This window comes from Poecilia latipinna, unplaced genomic scaffold (genome assembly GCF_001443285.1).
Source record: "Poecilia latipinna isolate Pla-1442-1.1 unplaced genomic scaffold, P_latipinna-1.0 Scaffold252, whole genome shotgun sequence".
Taxonomy (NCBI): domain Eukaryota; kingdom Metazoa; phylum Chordata; class Actinopteri; order Cyprinodontiformes; family Poeciliidae; genus Poecilia; species Poecilia latipinna.
Window position 1 is genome coordinate 566,361 of NW_015112868.1, and position 19,589 is coordinate 585,949.

Genomic DNA, 19,589 nt, shown 5'->3' on the forward strand with positions numbered 1-19,589 from the left:
GAGAGAGAGAAGGTTTTGTCAGCAGGAAGTACAGAAAATGCCTTGCAGGATTCATTTGGCTCTACTAATTGAAACTAATACCTTTCAAATAGCTTATTGATTTGAAAGGATGCTTAATTTTTCAAATGTGGACAGTAAAAGTGAATGAACAATAGAAAATGTGATGGTGCAGAGATTAACAGAGCATCGGAAGCCTGGTCCCTCACTGCTTAAAACTCACAATTTTAAAGTCAAGCATACACTGCATAGCATGTTGGCATAATTGTAAGGTTCCTTTCATGGGAGAAATCCACAAAACAAACAAATAATATGTTCTGAGATGAATATTTCTCTTATCTAACTTCAGAGGCTGTTTATTTTTAAGTAATCTGAAGTCTGGTATTAAAGAGCCAAAACATGTGGACAAGTCAAACTGAATCTAGATATTTTATACTACAATAAACTTAATGAAATCCATATACTTTTAAAAATACTTTTTTTTGTTTTTTTAAATAACAAAAAAAAAATTCTTTCTAGACATAATGAACAACCGTAAATTGAGACAAACGTAAAAAGTGAAAATATATGAAATCTAGACTGAATTTCTCTAACAGTCTTCATTAGGAAAAAAATATTTGCGAAATTTTGGTATTTTGAACTTTATTTCAGTAATATGTCATCTGATGTAATTTTTTAAATCAGATATGGTGTATATTTTGGATTTAGCTGCTTTTGTATGTTTTCAACCACATGAGCTGCAGTCCAGTCCTTTTTCTGTTTAGCTCAGCAATGCACTGTTTGCACCTCTGGTTCCACGAAGAATGCAAGAGACTTGGCTAATAATGCATGTTCCTAAAACTGCTGTAGATGTTCTTGAAGCAATGACTCCATCTGCAGCTCGTGCCTTGTGAATCTACCCTAAATTTTTAAAGGAGCCAAGGATCTTTCTTCCACTAAACCTTTTATTAATAGTTTTGTGTACAGCACTCTGTGTACAGCAATTTTATGTAGCAATGACCTTATGTGGTTTTTGCTCCTTGTGTAGGGTGTAAATCCGTGACATCTGTCAAGTCAGCAGTCTCTCTCTCATGATTGTATGATTAAGAATGACGAATGAGATCACTGACCCACAACACCACATCCCTGTTTTTTTTTTTTTTGTTTTGTTTTTTTTACTGGTTTTATATACAGACTAGTATTTCTGACAATCTGAATTTTGGATTTTTATTAGCTGAAAGTGATTATCATTAATGTCAACAGAAGAAAAAACAAGTTTTTCCTACACTGTGTGTGAAGTATTATGCTTCTTCGATCGGATTACTGACAGTTTAACTTTTCATAACTGCTTTCTGTCTCGGTGAATATCAGACCTCTATAACTTTTAATAATGTGTATGTCCTTGGAGAAGGCCTGTGGTACTTTTAAGGCCAAAAAAAAAAAAAAAGAGAACAAAACGCAAACAAAAACCTCAGAGAACAGAAAACTCTGCACGTCAGCAGCATCGCGGCTTGGAACAATAATAGTAAATCTGGATCTTTATCAGCAGTCCAAGTGAATCTCTCGCAAATGAACTCTCCCACATATGCTCGGGCGTACACAGCTGACAGGTGAATCCGCTGCTGATTGATGCCAGCAAATTATGTTTGTTTTTGTTCTCCACAGTCGTTTCACAGGCAAAATGTTGCCTAAGATTGAACGATGTTATGCAAATCACTTTTTTTTTTCTTTTTTTTTCTGGTAACGGTTTTAACTCTGTCAAGCGCTGCTCTGAGTAACTTCCACAGGTTTTCACAAACAGCCAGAGATGTTACTGAATGAAAGCCTAGGTCGTGGAATGATTTCAAAATGATCTGAAGGCTTTAAAGTCTGCCTCCTCTTTTTCTTTTTTTTTTTTTTTTTCTCAGACGTCCTCATGAGCTCTATACTACCCGTTCTTGCAGATACTCTCTGCTGGCGCGCTTGCCTGATGCGCAGCGCCTCCCTAACTGGTCCCTCACTTTGACAAATTCTTGGACGTGAGTGGTTCTGCTGAATGGATTTTTTTTATTTTTTATTTTATTTATTTATTTTTTTTTTACTTGCAGACATGATTCTCTGAATATTTGAGAAATCGAACAGCTTTGCCGCACTACTATCTTCTCCGCAAAGGAAGGCTGCCCGAATTGGAGAGCACAATGGCACTTTGGTGTTTTTGGAGTTGCTTTCTTTTGGCTTTCATTCAGCTTTTCCCCTTTCACCTCAAGTTGGCGACTCGGGCGGAGATAAGTTTTCCTAGACTGGCAAACAGATTTTATCCCATGGAGGTAACGTCGCCGATGGGACGTATGATCAGAGAATCAGCGGGGATCAAAGTCTCGCTGAAAGTCAGTGACCGCAATGAAGTTTTGCGCAGGTCTGAAACTGACGGACCCGCGAGACCAAAAAATAAGCAGGAGGTGAAAAATGAAACCGTGGTTACAAATGGCACAACGGTAAACAATGTCAACAGTCTCAAAATACCAGACAAAAAGTGTGACAATATTTCGACGGCAGTGATTGAAACACCCAAAGCCACATTTTCAATCGGGGAGAGGAAGAAAAGAAGTGTCGGCGTGTCCTACAACGAAAATTTGGACAGGAGTATCGCTGGGGAAGCGCGGAGGTCTGTGAGAAGTGTCCAAGATGCTTCGAACTTCGAAAGCGAGTACCAGAGCACAGAGGAGGAGAGCGAAGACTCAAACTCGACGCAGAGCGAGCCTCACCTGGACCCTTCCACTTTTGCTCTGTCGGGAGACTCGACGCACAACCTGGCGATGGTGCACTGGTCCGGGCAGAATAGCAGCGTGAGTTTCAGTTTGAAAAACAACACCCAACTTAAAATCGTAAGGGTTTAAAATGCCCCTCACTTGCTTATATGCTGTTGCATCTTAAAACTGAAAGGTTTTAGCTGTTTTTAGAAAACCACATTTTTACGCACGGCTTTCTCAGCGCGCATATGTAAAATATTTAAGCCCGACAAACACGGACATAACAAACTATATATACATATACATATATATATTGCCATTTCTACATTAATACTCATTTCTGTTATTTGTTGTAGATGCCCTCTGGGTGTTTTGAATGCATGCAATTCTCCTGTTTATCTCTCTCTGCTTTTTTTTTATTTTTTTTTTTAGATTTATCCAAAGACGAATCATTTATTCAACTCTTTGTCATTTGAACTTTAAATTAATTTCCGTCCTTGCAAGTAAATTTGACGAGGCACAGAGCTGTGGGAGGGTGCAGGCATTTTGGCAGCAATCACAACACATTAATTATTTATGAAATAATCAAGTAATGTCTCCTAGAGAGGTGTAAGAGCTACAATTAGAATAACTGTGTCCAACCTGGGCCCCTAATGTGACGCTGATGAAACAGCGTCTGACCTTTTAGCAAATTAAACACAGTTTTATTATTGACAGTAAACTCTTGCTTAGTTGATAAATGTTGTTGCTCTGTATGCTTGCTGTCTTGATAAATCCCGGTTTAACACCACAAGGCAGCTGAAATGCATGCCAAGACATTGCTGTATCCCTCCACATTAACCCCCACACCCTCACGCACACACACGCACGCACACATACACCCACCTACATGCACACACCTACACGCACGCACACACACATGCATTTTCACTACATTCTGGAACACATATTGTGGGTACACACACCCCAGCAACACACAGACAAAGCCAAGGTGATTTTATCTCCTGCTTTAAATATGCAGCATGCAAAGATGTTTGCAAGCAGCAGGATTTATCAGGAGCAAAGATCTCCAAACTACAAAGAGCCTTGGACTAAAGCTGTTGCTCTACATCTTTCTTTCTTTTCTTTTCTTTTTTTTTTTTTTTACTCCAGGTAACTTAGATCACCTCAGTCTAATAGGCAAAACACTCTGTGTCAGAAACAATCATTTCATTCCACATTTAATCATTTCCACATCCCCAGTGAAAGAGCTAATATTCCTGTTTTTTTTAAAACAGCCAGATCAATTTCTTTTTATAATTCAATCTTTAATTGCTTTTCTTATCTGTTCCATTTTCTGTTATATGGCGCATATTATTATGTTCTCAGACTTTTGCTACGTCAAAGCATTTTTGAAGTCATACAACCTCATATGCAATGAATAGTGAAATATGAGGTTAGTTTTCAGATCTCTTCACATTGATGACCCCCAACCCCACTTTTTTTTTTTCTTTTTTTCTTTTTCCTCCACAACAGTATTCACTGGATCTTTGATGAGCTTGTCACTGCAGCCAGTCAACATTTTAGATTTATACAATCTGGACTCCAGTCTGTGGTCCTGAAAGTACAAGTGAAACGGCGGAGCTTAAATTTATGGGGTTTTATGACTGGATGTTAGAGCTCAGGCTATATTAGATGTAAATGACTGATAATAAATTCAATCTTAAAGGGACATTTGAAGGAAAATTACTTCAGTCCTGCGGTCTAGGGTAGTTCTATCAAATTTTCACTTCAAGACATTGCCTGCGATTTGGCCAATATGTCAAATCCCACAGGAAGAAAAATGAGAGAGATGTTGAGGGTGATGGCGAAAAGTGCCAGCAGGGGATCTTCTGAGTTCAGATTTGATAAAGAATCTCATCGTATAAAAACCCAGAACCTGTCCATGAGTCAGACTTCCAACTATCATTTGATTTCTGGGATTGTCTAAGACATCAAAGCCTGAAGTCGTAGCCCCCTGGACTCTGACTTTAAGAGAGATAACATTGATTGGGCTCAACCAGGGGAATAAAACATATACCCCACAAATTCCCTTTTAAATTCATGCTCCTTAACTGCATGTAGTATTGATTGGTAGTGCATGTGTCTTGTTGCTTAAATCTGTCCTGCATGTGAATGGGGAAGGTGATGAAAAGGAATGTTATTTGTAATAATGTTGTTTTAGGTTGGGGGAGAAATTTTTAATTGCGCAAATTAGGAAAAACAACACTGCAGTCCTACAAGAACAAGTGTGCATAAACAACAGATAGATGGACAGCAACATGGCCAGTGAAATTTCATATGAAGAAACTCCAGTGCCTCGCTTAAGTCATGTAACATCCACAAAATTAATTGTGCTATGTTTGTATTTTGTGTGAAAACAGAATATGGCATAATTGGGGAATAGAAGGCAGATGATAGATGGTTTTGCTTTTTGTTTTTCTTTTCTAAAATATTTAAAAATGTTAGTCTCTCTTTACTTTCCCACTCCTAAATGAAATCCAGTGCAAACCAATAGCCTTCAGAGATCCACCAATTATTAATATTCAATCTCCGTATCATTTAATCTCAGTGGAAAGAGAATAGTTCTGTGTTGGCCATGCAAGGAAGGCACTGAGAAGAAGGCCATGGCTCATGCTTACTCTGGAGGAGCTGCATAGATCCGCTGCTCAGGTGAAAGAATTTCAAGGCACAACTATTAGCCGTGCACTTCCCATATCTGGCTTTTGTGTAAAAGTGGCCAGATTGCTTAATTATTCAAGGAAAGCTGTAAGCCACATCACTGCAGTTTGCCACAAGTGTCGTTCGAGTCGTGGAGATGAACTTTTTATCCCACACAAGGATTCAAAAACAGCCTTGTGTGGTCAAAATCAAATGGGGACGATCATCAGCTAAATACAGGGCAATCCTGGAAGTGAACATGTTCAAAGTCGCAAAGGACTTGAGGCTGAGCCTGAGGTTAACCTTCCAGCAGGAAATCGAAAAGAGCCACCTCATAGCATTTGTGTTGAATCTCCCTAGTCAAATTCTAGACATAAAACCAACTGAACATTTCTATTCATTCATTCTCTGCATCCAATCCCACTGAGCTTGAGCTACTTGTCGCAGAAAAGTTGGCAAAATCTTTTGTCTCCACATATGCATAAATGGTGGTGGTACACACCATTTGCAATTGTAATTGTAGAGAGATATTAACAGGGATGTGGGGGTGGGATACAAATACACATCACACTTTTAGATTTTAAGTAATAAAAAAATCTTGGAAAATAAGTTTTTTGTTTTTTTTTTCTGCATCACAAATATGAATTTCTTAGTGTTGGCCTGTCATATAAAACTTTCTCAAAACCTGTAAACGTTTTGGTTGTAATGCATTACAAGCTTGCTTGTTTTTCCCCCCACGTAAGTGCTAAACAACTGTTGCAGCACATATTAAACTGCTCCAGTGGATGCAAAGCCATCCTCCCCTTAAAGGCAGGCGTCTTAGTGTGAAAGCCAGTTGATGACGATCGGGGAGTTTATTGGCAGCCAAATGATTTTGGGCTCCTGATTGACCATTTTTGCAAGCTCCTCACAGACAGCTGATCCAACCAGGACGGAGTGTTCGAGCCGGGGACATTAATGAGCATCTTTATTGACTACACATCCCTGGAGCTTCTTCTGTGCGTCCCTGTAAATAATGTTCCTATACAGAAAAGGCTCTGATCATCTTTACCGCCCTGCTGTTGGAAACTTGCTTTAAGAGGTTCCAAGCATTGATGAGGCTGGCTCCTCTCATTCTCTCTTTCTTTCTGTTCTTCCTTTTGAGGTGGAATTAGTCAAACGGATCTGTCAGTTCTGTACTGTTGTCTCTTCTTCTTTCTTTTTTTTTTTCTGTTGTGACTTACAGAGAACGAGACAGGCCCCCTGGGTCGTGTTGTCAGAACGCTTAATCAAAACGAGGCCATTATTGTTCCTCATAATCTCATTGGTATAAATAGACAATAAAAAAGAGGAAATGACATGGCCCTGGGGGACACCTGTGTTTAAAACCGTTTCATTACATAGACAGCCATTCCACTTAATGCGCCAGATATTCATTGATCCATAAAATCAAATGGAATGGGTTCCCAAATCACAGAGGTGTTTGACCAGAATTTGGTTCTGTTACAGGATGATGAAAAGAGCTTTATAAACCTTTCACGACGGAGGCATAGCAAAAGGCAAAATAGAAGTTTCCTTTGTACTCAAAATGCATATCCTTCATACTGCAAATCAGTTGTAAAATATTAAATGCTTTTCTTGCCAAACATGGGGAAAACTCTTTAATGGTGTTCAGTCGAAGGGTTAATAGTTCCTTAAGGCTTTTATCCATGAACTTTTTATCATCCTCTGGCCCCCTGCTTTCTATCTAAGGGGGTTTTGATCCTCACTGTGCTTGATGAAAACCAAAAACAGTTCATGTTTTTATATTTGAGTATAAATTACTTTCTCTCTGTGGTGCACTTTATATTAGACGACTTTCCCGCACTCTGCTTCTCTAATTTTATATTTACTTTAATAACAAGTATTAGCTTGTGTTTTTTTTTTTTTTCCTTATTATTATTATTTTTGTAAAGTTGCAAGTGGCAACACAAAAACAAATCAAAAATCTTTTGTTTTTTTTCCCTGCAAGGCATTCTTGTCCTCCACATGCTTGTCTCTGGAGGTGTCAACACCACACACTTGTTCATTAATCCCACTTGTCTTAAGCCTTTAGGGTGCACCATCCACTGATGGAATCGTAAGATGCTGACGGAAACTGCAGCTGTGTGCTGTATAAAAACTTAGAGTACAGCCATTTATCCAGTCACTGTGAACACAGCAATCGTGTGAATTAACTTCAGAGAAGTTAATTCTGTTTTTGTTGGCCAGTTGTGATGGCTTCTAACGAGGAGAAGTGACATCTTTATCTGAGCGCCGGGTTTTACTAAATGTTATTTTCCACGATTACTTAATAAATGCGGTTGGCAAAAATGCCTTGCAAAAGTATTCAAACCTACTAAACATTTTGTCGTGTTAGAACCATAAACTTCAGTTTGCTTAATATGAATGTTATGCCACAGACTAACACAAAGTAGGTCATAATTAAGCAATGGAAGCCAAATAATGCAAGATTTAATTGCTTTTTTCAGGAATCACAAGTTTGTTAAATATATATCCATTTGTACTGCACTGCCCCTTACTGAACTTGTGGTGACCCCCAATTAAAATCCATAGGAACCAGTTCCTTTCAAAAGTCACTGAATTTGTAAATAGAGGATGCTTGTGTGTAACTATTGTCCATAAAGATACAGTCATTATGCGAAGGCCCAATAGGTTTGCTAGAGAACATAAGCAAACAAACCGCATTGTGGAGACCAAGGTATACATCAGACATCGATAACATTGTGGAAAAGTTTAAATCGGGATTTGTATATAAATAATATCCCAAGCTTTAAACCTTTCAAGGATAATTGTTTAGTTTAAAATCAAAATACAGTGTGATAGAGTAAAACCACTGAGTTATTACTTCAAACAAATATTTATTTAATTTATGGAAATGAGTTAATTTTATTTAAGTTATTTCAACTAATTTCTGTTATTAGGATGTACTGCTAGGTTTTACAGTCCAAGTAAAAAACAATAGAAGCTTTTGGTTCTAACACGGGAGAATGTGAAAAAGTCCACTGAATATAAATATTCTTGCAGATTACTGTAATAAGGGCTATTGATGAGGGACAAAGTCAAAACCGCACCCAATTCAGTAAAAGTTTAATTTTGGTTGTTTTTTGTTGTTGTTTTTTTTCAACAGAAAATAGTTTCATAACACTGGGACCTCTCTGCCTTGATTTCAACCTTATGCACTCATTTTAATAGTTTAGAAAAAGAGTTCACGAGTTCAGGAAAAGCCTCCTCACAAAGCTCAACCAAATGAGCCAGTTGACACAATCGTTAGCATTACACACTGAAAACGTATTTTGTCGCTCATTAAAATGTCTAATCGTTATAAGAATAAACAGAAGCCAAAACTTATAACCGTTAATTAACAAAATACAACAATATTCTAATCACTTTGCATTCTGAGGTCCAGGAAAAAAAAATCCATTAATTAAGGAAACCTCTTGTTTCCTTAATTAATGGAAACAGTTTGTTTTTTATAATGACTGGGTGGACAAAAGAAACAGCAACACTCTCCTAAAAGAGTAAAAGTAGTTTTATTTGAGGTGCCTACAACTTTTTTAAAACTACAAAAGTTTTGTTGGTTTTTGTTGCTAAAGAAGGTCGGCTTTTGAATTCTTCTGGAGTCCGTTTTTTTAAATAAAAAAAAAATAAAAAATTAGACACCACACTGATTTTATTCTTTGGTGCTCAAGATGTGTCTGCTCATAAGTAAACATGTTCATAGCAATTGTTGGTATCATGTGGCTTTCCAGTGATTGTAATTGAGTCCACTGTCACAGCAAATTGGAATCCCACCGCTTCAGTACCATTGTTTCTCTTTTTGAAACTGCCTACCTTCACAGTAGGATTTGACTTTTTTTAAATTGTGGTAACAAATCATAGTTATTCCACTCAGCAAGGATCTCTTCTAACCTGAACTATGGCCTCACCCATAAAACGGTCAAGAACATTGCTGTGAGAAAATGTGTTTGCTCGTTATAATTTTTGAATGTTTTTGAATGTTAGTCACACTTAAGATGATCACATTTATTTATATCAAGCAAACATGATGCAAGTAAATAAATAAATAAATAAATAAATAAATAAATAAATAATAGTTTACTGAACTTAGCCCTAAATCAAATTGGTATTCATCTGCAAAAAAAAAAAAAAAAAAAAAAAAAACTAATTACCTTCATGTCCTTAATCACATTTCTTGAATTTAACTAGTCATGCCTAGGCTTTACGTGCATCTGATACAGCCTAGTTAAATCATAAATTAAGAGCGATTGACCACATGAGTTCACTGACCTGATTATGATCACTTGCCTCAGGTATAAGGTCAGTATTAAATGAGGGGAGTGGAGGTATATAAAATCTACTTTCTTGAGACTCCCATCATATGATAATGTTATTCCCTCTTCAAAAATATATCTGGAGTGTTGCTTTGATTCTTTCTCTTTTTTTTTTGAGGAATCCTTTTATCTCCTATGGCAGCCATAGGAGATAAAAGGAGATATTTAAGCGCCTAAACGCTTGCTCATATAAAGCACCGCCTATTTTTACAAAGCTCCTCCTTCAGATCTGCAGTTTCCCAACCGAGCTTCTGCTTCAGAGAGAATCCCTTCTCCACTCAGCTCCTCCAGACTAGCAGCAAACACCTGGTGGAACTGTGAGTCTGCTGAGCTGCTCCTGGGAACTACTGCTCAGTCAAACCTAAGTTGTAAACAGGATAATGAGAAGCACTGCCTTCAGCTGATGTGCTGAAGGCATAGTGTTTTAAAAGAGCAGGGGCTTCTTAAAGTGATGGATACCCAACTTTAAGGCATCAAATTACGATGTCAAATTTCTTTTTAAGTCGTTTTTGATATATGCAGCCTTTATATGACAACTGAAGGTAACATAGTTGCTTAATTGTCCTTTAAAATGGTACTTTGTGCCTGGAAACTGCATAATACTATCCCTTTGATGGCTTAGCAACAAAAGACAGGGCAAAATGGGACCAATGTGTTCCGCGGTAAAACTGCTTTTGACCAAAAGAACGTAGCGCCCTGTCTCATATTCGTCATTAAACATCATGAAATATTAATTCAGAAAAAGAACATCTAGGAAAGTGGTGCTTTAGGACTTTGACGACTTGACATAATTGATGAAGCAATGGTTTCTTGATTTTTTTTCTCTCCTGGAGAATTTTCTTAGGGACGACGTCTGACCACTAGTTTGTAACCTTATGCTTGAGAGTACTTCAGCTAAATCAGTGCAGATTCTGATGCAAAGCAAACCAACAAGTCCAGTTTGAAATAGTTCAAAAAGAAAGAAAAAAAGAGAAGGTATTGCAACACTTGTTAGCAGTTGTTGCTTACAAGGGTGGCATAGCAGACTTGTTGTTTTTTCTCAGCCTATTTCTTATTTTTCTCTTCCATGTAAAAAGTTTAAGTCGAAGAAAAGAATGCAATCTAAAGAGATCATGAAGGAGAGAAACACTAGTTTATGTAACTCAAGCTTTAGTACCAAAATCTAATAAAGTTGAAGTCTCAACCACCAATCTGTAGCAACCTATAGTCACCAAAGTCAAGTTTATTAGCATAGCACATCACAAGAACAAGGCAGTTAAAAGTGCCAAAGAAAGAAGTAAAAATTAGTTTTACTTTAGTCTCTGGGGTAATTTTCAGGGTTAGGATGATTTTGATTTTGTTTTTGTTGACACATGCTTGACAAAAAAAAAATAAAAAATCAGAGGATAGGGAATTGTGTGTGCGACCTTCAGCTTTATTAGTGACAAACAAGCACTTATTGGCGGGTAGGCAGCTTTGCTCTAAAACACCCAGTTTCATCTGATGGGCTTATGTGCCTCTGTTGGTCTCCGGCAGTAAGCAATTACTTCCCTCTTCTTTTACCTTGGACTTTCTTTAGCTCCCAGCTCACCGCACCACTGTCCTTACCACAACCCCCACCTCCCTCAAAAATAATTTACACAGAAGATTCTTGGTTAGGCTTACAACATTTTATGCATGACTTTAAATAAATAAAGCTGTACTCTTTTCACCAACCCTCACCAGTGGACATGTTGGAGCAGAAACACATGGCTTCCTCAGGGACTGTGGATATGCAATTGTGATTTCCAGCAATATGAAATAGTCATAAAGTTTGCAAGTAACTAAACTGGTATTTACATAAGGATCAGACTGATCTCATGAGTACTCTCACATACAAGACTCTTCACGTGGATTCTCTAAAAAAATTTTTTATTTTTCATGCTAAATGAATCCGAAACGTTCTTTTGCTGTAGAGATGTGTGCAGCAGTTGTTAATGGCTGTCGCCAGCTTTTTATGTTTTTCTTGACATTATGAAGGTTTTTAATCTACCTTTATGTTAGAAATAATTATTAATGCTACAGTGAGAAACAGACTAGTTTTCACAGCTTTGTGAGTAGAAAACAGTACCTTGTCCAGCTCTTTAAATTTAGATCAAATTAATCCTTCCTCCAGTTAACATTTCATGGAAGGCTGCTCCTGTAATCACTGCTAGATTAGCGGTAGGTCACTGGCACTGGCAGTAGAAGAACACGGCCATGTGTTTTAGGACTTTATCAGAAGCTGCCAAAAAAAAAAAAAGTAAAATTAGAATATCATATTTTAATATGTTTCTTTTTTCATTTCAAGTTTTATTTTGTGTCACATTGACAAAAAAAAAATCACCCCTTACAGTAGAAATAATTCAGTAAAATCCCAGTTTTTGCTCCTCAAAAGACATGCATGTGTGCTCTTTTTCATGAATCATTTGTGCTCAGGGACCATAATGCATCCCATCAACATATCCTCTCAGCACTTCCTCAGCACTTACAATTTAGCTGTGCCTCACAAAGTGCATTTTAAGCAGTAAATACAGAGTTCCCATCAGTTTCATATTCAAGCACACTGACATTGTGCTTGCCTCTCTGTCTCTCTCTATCTCTCTCTGTGTGTGCACCACATACACACAAATACACACACACTTTTTTTTTTATCCATCACATTTAATCAAAGAGACAAAGCGGGTGCAGAATCATATTTGACAGTTTTGCATGTGATTAATTAGTTTAATGGCTGTTGCAGCGAGGGAGACACATAGTATATTTGTGATTAGTTTATGAAAACAAATTTATGCATTTTCTGATTGGGAAAAAAAAATCATAAAATTGAAATCCCAATTGGTTGACAGCTTTATTAGTCATCAGGGAGATTTCGTCTACACACACTGACCCACTTCAGGGTGAAAAATGTTGCGCCTAAAGGTCACAGCTGATTGTGTCTTTCTATCCAGATATCAGGCAACCTAAGTGAACCTGGTTTAGCAAGATTATGTGCCGAGAATCACTACACCTTGAAGCAGCATATTGCCTGAAGCAACACAGCAGCTACTATCATGTTTAAAGATGACTGGAACTGTTCAGGTGGCAGTCAGCTTAAATAATGGCGCGACTTGGCAGTTTACAGTGACAGGAATGTATTAGTTGCGGGGTGGAAAATGGCTTTTCCTATCTAGCGAGTAACAAAAGACCCAACCTAAAGTGCCACACGCACGGTGCAATCAATGGAAATGATGGAAAACTTCCAAACAGAAAATGGCACATTTAGAAAACAGAATACTCGCTCATTGGATATCCTGAAACTGATCCTTTAAAATAACCGGTTGGCTGTGCCATAATAGTAAAAAAAACAACAACAACAACAACAACAACAACAAAAAACAGAGTTATTGTCTGGCAGGCTGCGTCAATAAGTGAATTAATTTTGATTACAATTTTGGCAGAACTCATGACAGAATAAATACAATCTTTGCAGAGGTCAGATTTGACAAACCTGCATATCATTTACATGACTTAGTGAATGAGCTGAAACATGATGGAAGTGTCATCAAAAGAAATTGATTATATAAATCACAAAACAGAATCTAATTATATTTAGTTTACAATGTTTGGCCTTTCACTCGTTCCCTGAGCTGCAGGAGGAAACATTTAATTGCTAAATGTGTGCCAGAAGTTTTCAGCTTTGTACAAAATGATCAACATGAGTTTGAGGCTCTTTTCCATCAATTTAAGAGGGAAATGCAAAGTGAAAGACAGGATTTTATACTCAGGGCGTTTGATCAAGAACATTGAAATTTTATGTGGTGTTTTCAAATACTTTGTCTTTTGTTTCTCATTTAGCACTATTTCTTTATGATCAAATGTGAAAGGTAAATGTGCTATTTTGCTTCTTTTGTACAGAGTACATGTGCCAATTATCCATCAGCAATACATTTTGTCATAGACATTTCACATCTTTTCATCTTTTGACTTAAAAAGTTAATGTTTCAAAATTGGAACTTGAATATCAAAATCGTCATTTTGATATTCATATTGTCTTATTTTTAGGAATCAAACATATGTCTGCATTTTTGTGTTTGTGTGCGAGTGCAGAGCCGCCACAGACTCAGGGGTTATATGATGAGCTAAAAATTCATATACTCTACTTTGGGAACAAATAATGTCCCTGTGGCCATGTTGGAGGGATTATTACTGCTACTGCTGCTTTTTTCCCCAGCTGTCTGGGGGATATATTGTATTCATTTTTGAATATATTCTTATTTATTTCAGTCCTGTTTCCAGGATATGTCAGTGGATCAGAGTCATCTTGTTATGTTAGTCGTATAGACTCTAGTTTTCTGTGTTGCCTGTCTTCACTAAAGTAAGTCTATTTCTGACATTGTTAAATATTTATATACTTTTTTTTACTTTGTGAAAGGCCAATAGCTGTTTATACAGATCATTCGCCCAGAGGTCCAAACAGCTCCAATTTATCTCCATTTTAATGAAATTTGATTCAGTCTAAATTGATTTATTTTATTCCAGTGTATTTCAGCTCATTACAGTCAGTTTGAGAATCATATCCACTTACAAACAGTTCATTCCTGTTATGGTACAATGCAGAGAAAGAAGTTGGCACAGTATCCAATGGAACAGTCATAGTGTAAGCCAATGTGATGGAGAAATACAGATGTCTTGTTTTTGTACCTTTTTCTTTTTTCTAGCAAGCCCCTAGAAATTGTATTTCAATGCAGCTGAGTTCATTTACCTATAGGGCCATTTCACAAGAAATATTATGATGACGTCAGCAGACCAGTAGTACCACCAGGAGTGGCTGCCAAAGGAGATTCAATATTTCTCAACAATGCAGGAAAAAAATCTAACCAAAACTCCAGGTATGTTTTAGATGAGGGAATAAATACTATGACATCACTTATGTCAAAACTTATGTCAAATCTACAAGATACTTTTACATAATACCCCAATTTAATTACTCAGATTAGTTTAAAAAACTTTTTTGGGAATCCAGCAGATTGCATCAAGTCATTGACTTGCAGCCATACACTTGCAGCCAATTCAAAGCTATTAATTAAATAAATATATATGAGTAATTTTAATATCAATATAGGCAAATCCACAAAAATATTGGGATATTAAAAATTAAAAGCAAACATGAAATGTACTTGTTCTGTTGGGTATCTAACCACTTTTTTATTTTTAACTTTCATGACAAGATAAAAACTAACTTTTTGTTACTTTTGGTTCATGTAATGTCTGTAAATTGTAATTTATACACAGAAATTTAGTGCAAGAATGAAGCTCTTTGGCTATTTATAAATAAAACACACACAATAAAATCTCCCTAATCTTCACGAGCTGCAGCTAAACATGGTAAAATATGCAAATAAGTTATAGGAGAATCAATATCACATCCATGATAGATAGTTTACCTCATGATCTGAGTCGTGTGGCATTTGTGGTGGAAACACTCACTTTGAACTCTCTGCTCCTTATTGGCTCCAAAAAAAGTCAGGCAGAAGATAAGATATTTGAAGCCAAAGCTGCAAGGGAACTGAAAGACTTCTAGGAAGTAGCAATATGGAATCAGTTCACCAAAAATGCAATGTTATGATCACACCCTTCACACAAACAGTTAATTTTAAATTATATATACTTTATAATGTGATATTTCACCCAGTCATATATCAACTCTTTGCTTTGGTTTACTGGAAGACAGGATAAAATGATTCAAAATGATTGCTGTCATGCTTACAGTGAAAGAATACAAACGAACTGGCAGACTGAAAAGCCCTAATGCATCCCCATAACATACAGTGCATCAAATTAGCTTTAGACTGCTACAATTTTACTAAAAACTTTGTCGTATGTTTCCAACATTTAAATTAGATAAATAAATGGTAATCAAATTTGTCCTTGAACACCAAGTCACTGGTGTTTCTACCTTTTAAAGTGCGAACTACAATTCACTGTCTGACAATGTCAGAACAAAGGAGAAGGAAAAATAAGTGCTCTTGCTGGTCCATTAAACATATTTCTTTGACTTTTACCCCAAGCTTTCATTAAAAAATGAAGCAGGCCATTCACAATCTTTTTATCCCTCTGAGGGCAAAAAAGCAGTTTATTGTCTATTGTTGTTAAAGGAAGAAAAGCCCGACATGCCCACAAAATCTCGTCACAATAGAGCCGCGGTTGAAGTGAAACCCATTTCATTAATTTCCCCCCCATAATGGACTGAATTGATTGTTGAAACCTCTCAAGCTTGAAGCATTTGTGCTATATGACCAAAGCTCAGGAGTTGGGTGGATAAGCAAACATACAGATCACCGACTAATGCACAAGGTACATTTTGCCGGAGTTTACTTGATGAAAGCAGCTTTCCCCAGAGTATGTTTTCGCCTACAAAGATACAAACAATCAATTTTGTCTACAGATAAGACGAGGACAGAGTAAGGCCACTCTTCGACCACACCATTTCTCCTGAAAGACATTTGTCTCCCTGCTAAGTAATCTGCTTCGGAAACCTCCTAACAGAAGCACAATCAAGATGTGGTGGTTTTTCCACCGTCCACCCACTTGCACTGCTTCTTGATTTTGCTGTCTTTAAGAAGTTTAAGCAAATGTGCAGGGGTTACTGTGTTTCTTTTTCTCTGCAGGTGTTTGCATCAGGTAATTTCTAATGAATGCATGAATATATTAATCTTAGATCTTACAAGCAAAAATAGACTGACATTTTATGACTATTTTGTTCTGACATATAAGAACTGTCCTCATTTTGATACAGTTTGCTTTCCATATCAGTACTGCAGACTTGTACTCTTATAGCTCTCAGATGGCTTAGCCAATATTGCAAAATAGTACTTACTGTGTGTTTTAATGGGATGGGTTTCACAAGACTGGTAAACAGTTTTTATAAAAGAATACAGAAGCATTTAACACCTCTGTCATCTTGAAGCAGACTTTGTATGCAAATATTTAATGAAAAAGGTCACTTGGTAGCTGGATGTCAATGCAAGGACTAACAAGAACCATATTTTGGCCAAGTTATGACTTTGTAAATTATCTAGAAAGTGTATATCTATAATCCAAAATCAGATTACATAAAGATTAACAGAAATTTGTCAATACATATATGAGCAGTGGTGTAAATCGAAAACAAAAAACAAAATAACATAGCTTAGAAAGGATCAGAAGGCAATGCTACAATAAAACCTAGAGAAACATAGAAATCAGAAAAATCAGCAATGACTGAACTAAAACCAAATTTCTTAAATTTTTAGAAACTTTTAGAAGGTGATGAAACATTGAGAAAAGACAGTCTAGGGCATAAGTGCATAACTGGCGTCTCAAGAGGGGAAATACCGTTATCAGCCAGTTCATGAAGCATCCAACAGTCAGTCAAAGTAGTGGGTGGCACTAAGGATTTCTCGTAGAAACATTAAAGCAGCACTTGACAGAATTTTAAAGCGACTGCATTCTGAGTGAAAATGAAACCATGTGGTTGTTTCACAGTAACTGAGCATGTGGGGTTTTCCAAACGTCAGAGTGGTCCAGATGGATCATGATGTGCTTTGATGTGATAGTAAATCCAATTCTAGTAAGCATGTGTTCCTAGCTATGTTCAAATTTGACCATTCCCTTTGAGTGCATTATTGAAGATAATATTTACGTCACTTAATAAAAATACTTTGATTTTCAGAAAAAAAAAAAAAAAAATTGTCTCTTCCAGCACAATATGGCACAAATCAGAATGTGAGCCATTCACGCTGTGACATGGCGCCCCTCCAGTACAGTGTGTTGCTCTCTCTGTTTCTCCAAGCTAATGGCTAACATTGTGTCAAGCCACATAAAAACAAATGCACACATGCCCCCGTCCACTTATTTCACCTGATTGCTTTGCAGTAAGCCTACCTACTTGTCTCAAGGATACAGGGTGAATGTCCTGATCTGTGCTGTGGCGTTGTAGCGTAGCAGTGCAGTACAGGTACTGTCCTAGAGTGGCGCTGTTTCTCTCACTGGATGAATCTTTATCACACATTTTATTAGTCACAGAAAGTGGAAGTTCAACCAGACCGGAATGCTGAATGGTCAATTTGAATGAATCGTTGATGAGCGACTCAACTCTAGGTCAGACTGGCTTGGTTATGGAGGAAGCACCACTGATGTGCAGCTGTTTAAGAAAAGTACTCTGGTGAAAGAGAGAGTTGTAAATATTGAATGCAGCTTATTATGTAATATTTTTTTTTCTTTTTTACATTCGCACTTCTGTTTTTGGCAGATTTGTAAAAAGCCCTTCAGATGTGTCCACAATGGATTTGTCCTTCATTTTGGGAGTCATGATCATTCACATAAATGTTAAAATATTTTTGTACAATATTTGTACAATAAAGTAGAAATTTTATATTCTTGTTTTTCTTAATAAATAAATAACTCCTCTGATGACCACTCGTAGCATCTGTATTCATAGAAGGGAAAAGAGAAGTGGATAAAGTCCCCTCATCTACGGCAATTTTTGACATTCTGCTGAGAGGTTCCATGTTAGAATCAAAAAATTAACATGATTAACACTAACTCATTGAAATACTCAAGGGGGGCAAATAGGATCAGCTGATATTCAGTAAAATCTGTAAAAAAAAAAAAAAAATATGTCAAACTCATGGAGTGTTTGCCAGTGTTTGCCACTGTTGTATGGCTTTGCCCTCATTGATCAATAATAGAGATTTACAGCCCAGTGGAGAAAAAGACATAAGAAATTAATGGAAAGCATTTGAAAGAGAACTGTGACACATTTGGCCAAAACTGAAAACAATAATCTTAAAAAGTTATGGTCACAAACAAACCAACCTAGTTGTTTTTGCTGACCCAGATATCCTCGTCCTAACATATTTGGGTCATGGGTTTTACCTTTCACAATGGGTTTGGAGTGAATTTAAAAATTAGCTAAGTGAAGTATAGGCACCTGAACAATAAAAAAGTGGAGCAAATGCTTCTCCATTTTTCAAAGTGGTGAAACAAACATTTGCTACTGCATTTCCTGAATGATTAAAATCAACTTTTTTGAGCTTTACATCATGTTATAATGTTATTCCCTTATTAAAAACTTAACCCTAACTAGGAGCTTCTTAAAGAGACAGAAACCCAATTTTAAGGTGTAAATTGCAAAGTCAAATTTATTTTAAGTTGTATTTGATATTTGACCATCGTATTTTATTTAATATACCAGTATACAGCTTTTTTGTAACAACTGACGGTAACATAGTTACTCAGAGTCAAGACTTGAATCTGGATTTTCAAGGGCGTTTCTGGGCGGAGCTTAGTAAGGTCCATTTTCCAGAGTGAACAAAGTCATTACCACAGCTCTGTGATGTTGCAAGTTATACTGCATAATCCTACCATTTCCTTTTTCATTCTTTGAAAAAGCTTCAGTAAAGTCTAATCAGATTACTGTGTAGCTCAAAATGGTTGTCTGGGAGGAATGATGAGCCTCTTCTTTCACCCACCAGACTGGGTCACAGTATGAGACCAACTGTAAAACTACCATGCTATAAACCAAGGCACAAATACAAAACATTCTGAGTGATGATCATCTATCTCAGAGCCGCAGTTTCAGAGGCATGTGTGGTCTGAAAACTTTGCAAAAATGCTGATCGTAGTTTTCTGAACATTATGAGATGTTCAGTGGTAAAAAAGCTATTTTACATGCTGCCATTTTAAAGGTAACCTGTGATTAAGACAAGTTTTTCAATGTGACAAAAAGAAAAAACGTTAAACATCTGTCAAAGCTCTGCTTTGGCAACTATTCTTGCAGTAAGAGTTGTGCAAAATATTAATATTTAGTGTCTGTTGTGAATTATCTGTGCTA

At 36.8% G+C, this 19,589-nt stretch overlaps 1 protein-coding gene across 2 annotated transcripts in view; it reads left to right on the forward strand.

Annotated features, from left to right (window-relative positions):
- The first annotated feature begins 1,761 nt into the window (after positions 1 to 1,761).
- The window catches only part of sorcs3b (sortilin related VPS10 domain containing receptor 3b), a 59,688-nt gene continuing 41,860 nt past the window's right edge, over positions 1,762 to 19,589 (forward strand). Inside the window, exon 1 of one of the 2 annotated variants that reach the window (XM_015032861.1) lies at positions 1,762 to 2,801. In XM_015032861.1, coding sequence (XP_014888347.1) covers positions 2,154 to 2,801 — 648 coding nt within the window. In that variant the 5' untranslated portion in view covers positions 1,762 to 2,153. The remainder of the gene's footprint in view (positions 2,802 to 19,589) is intronic. The other variant, XM_015032863.1, reaches the window with a different exon arrangement.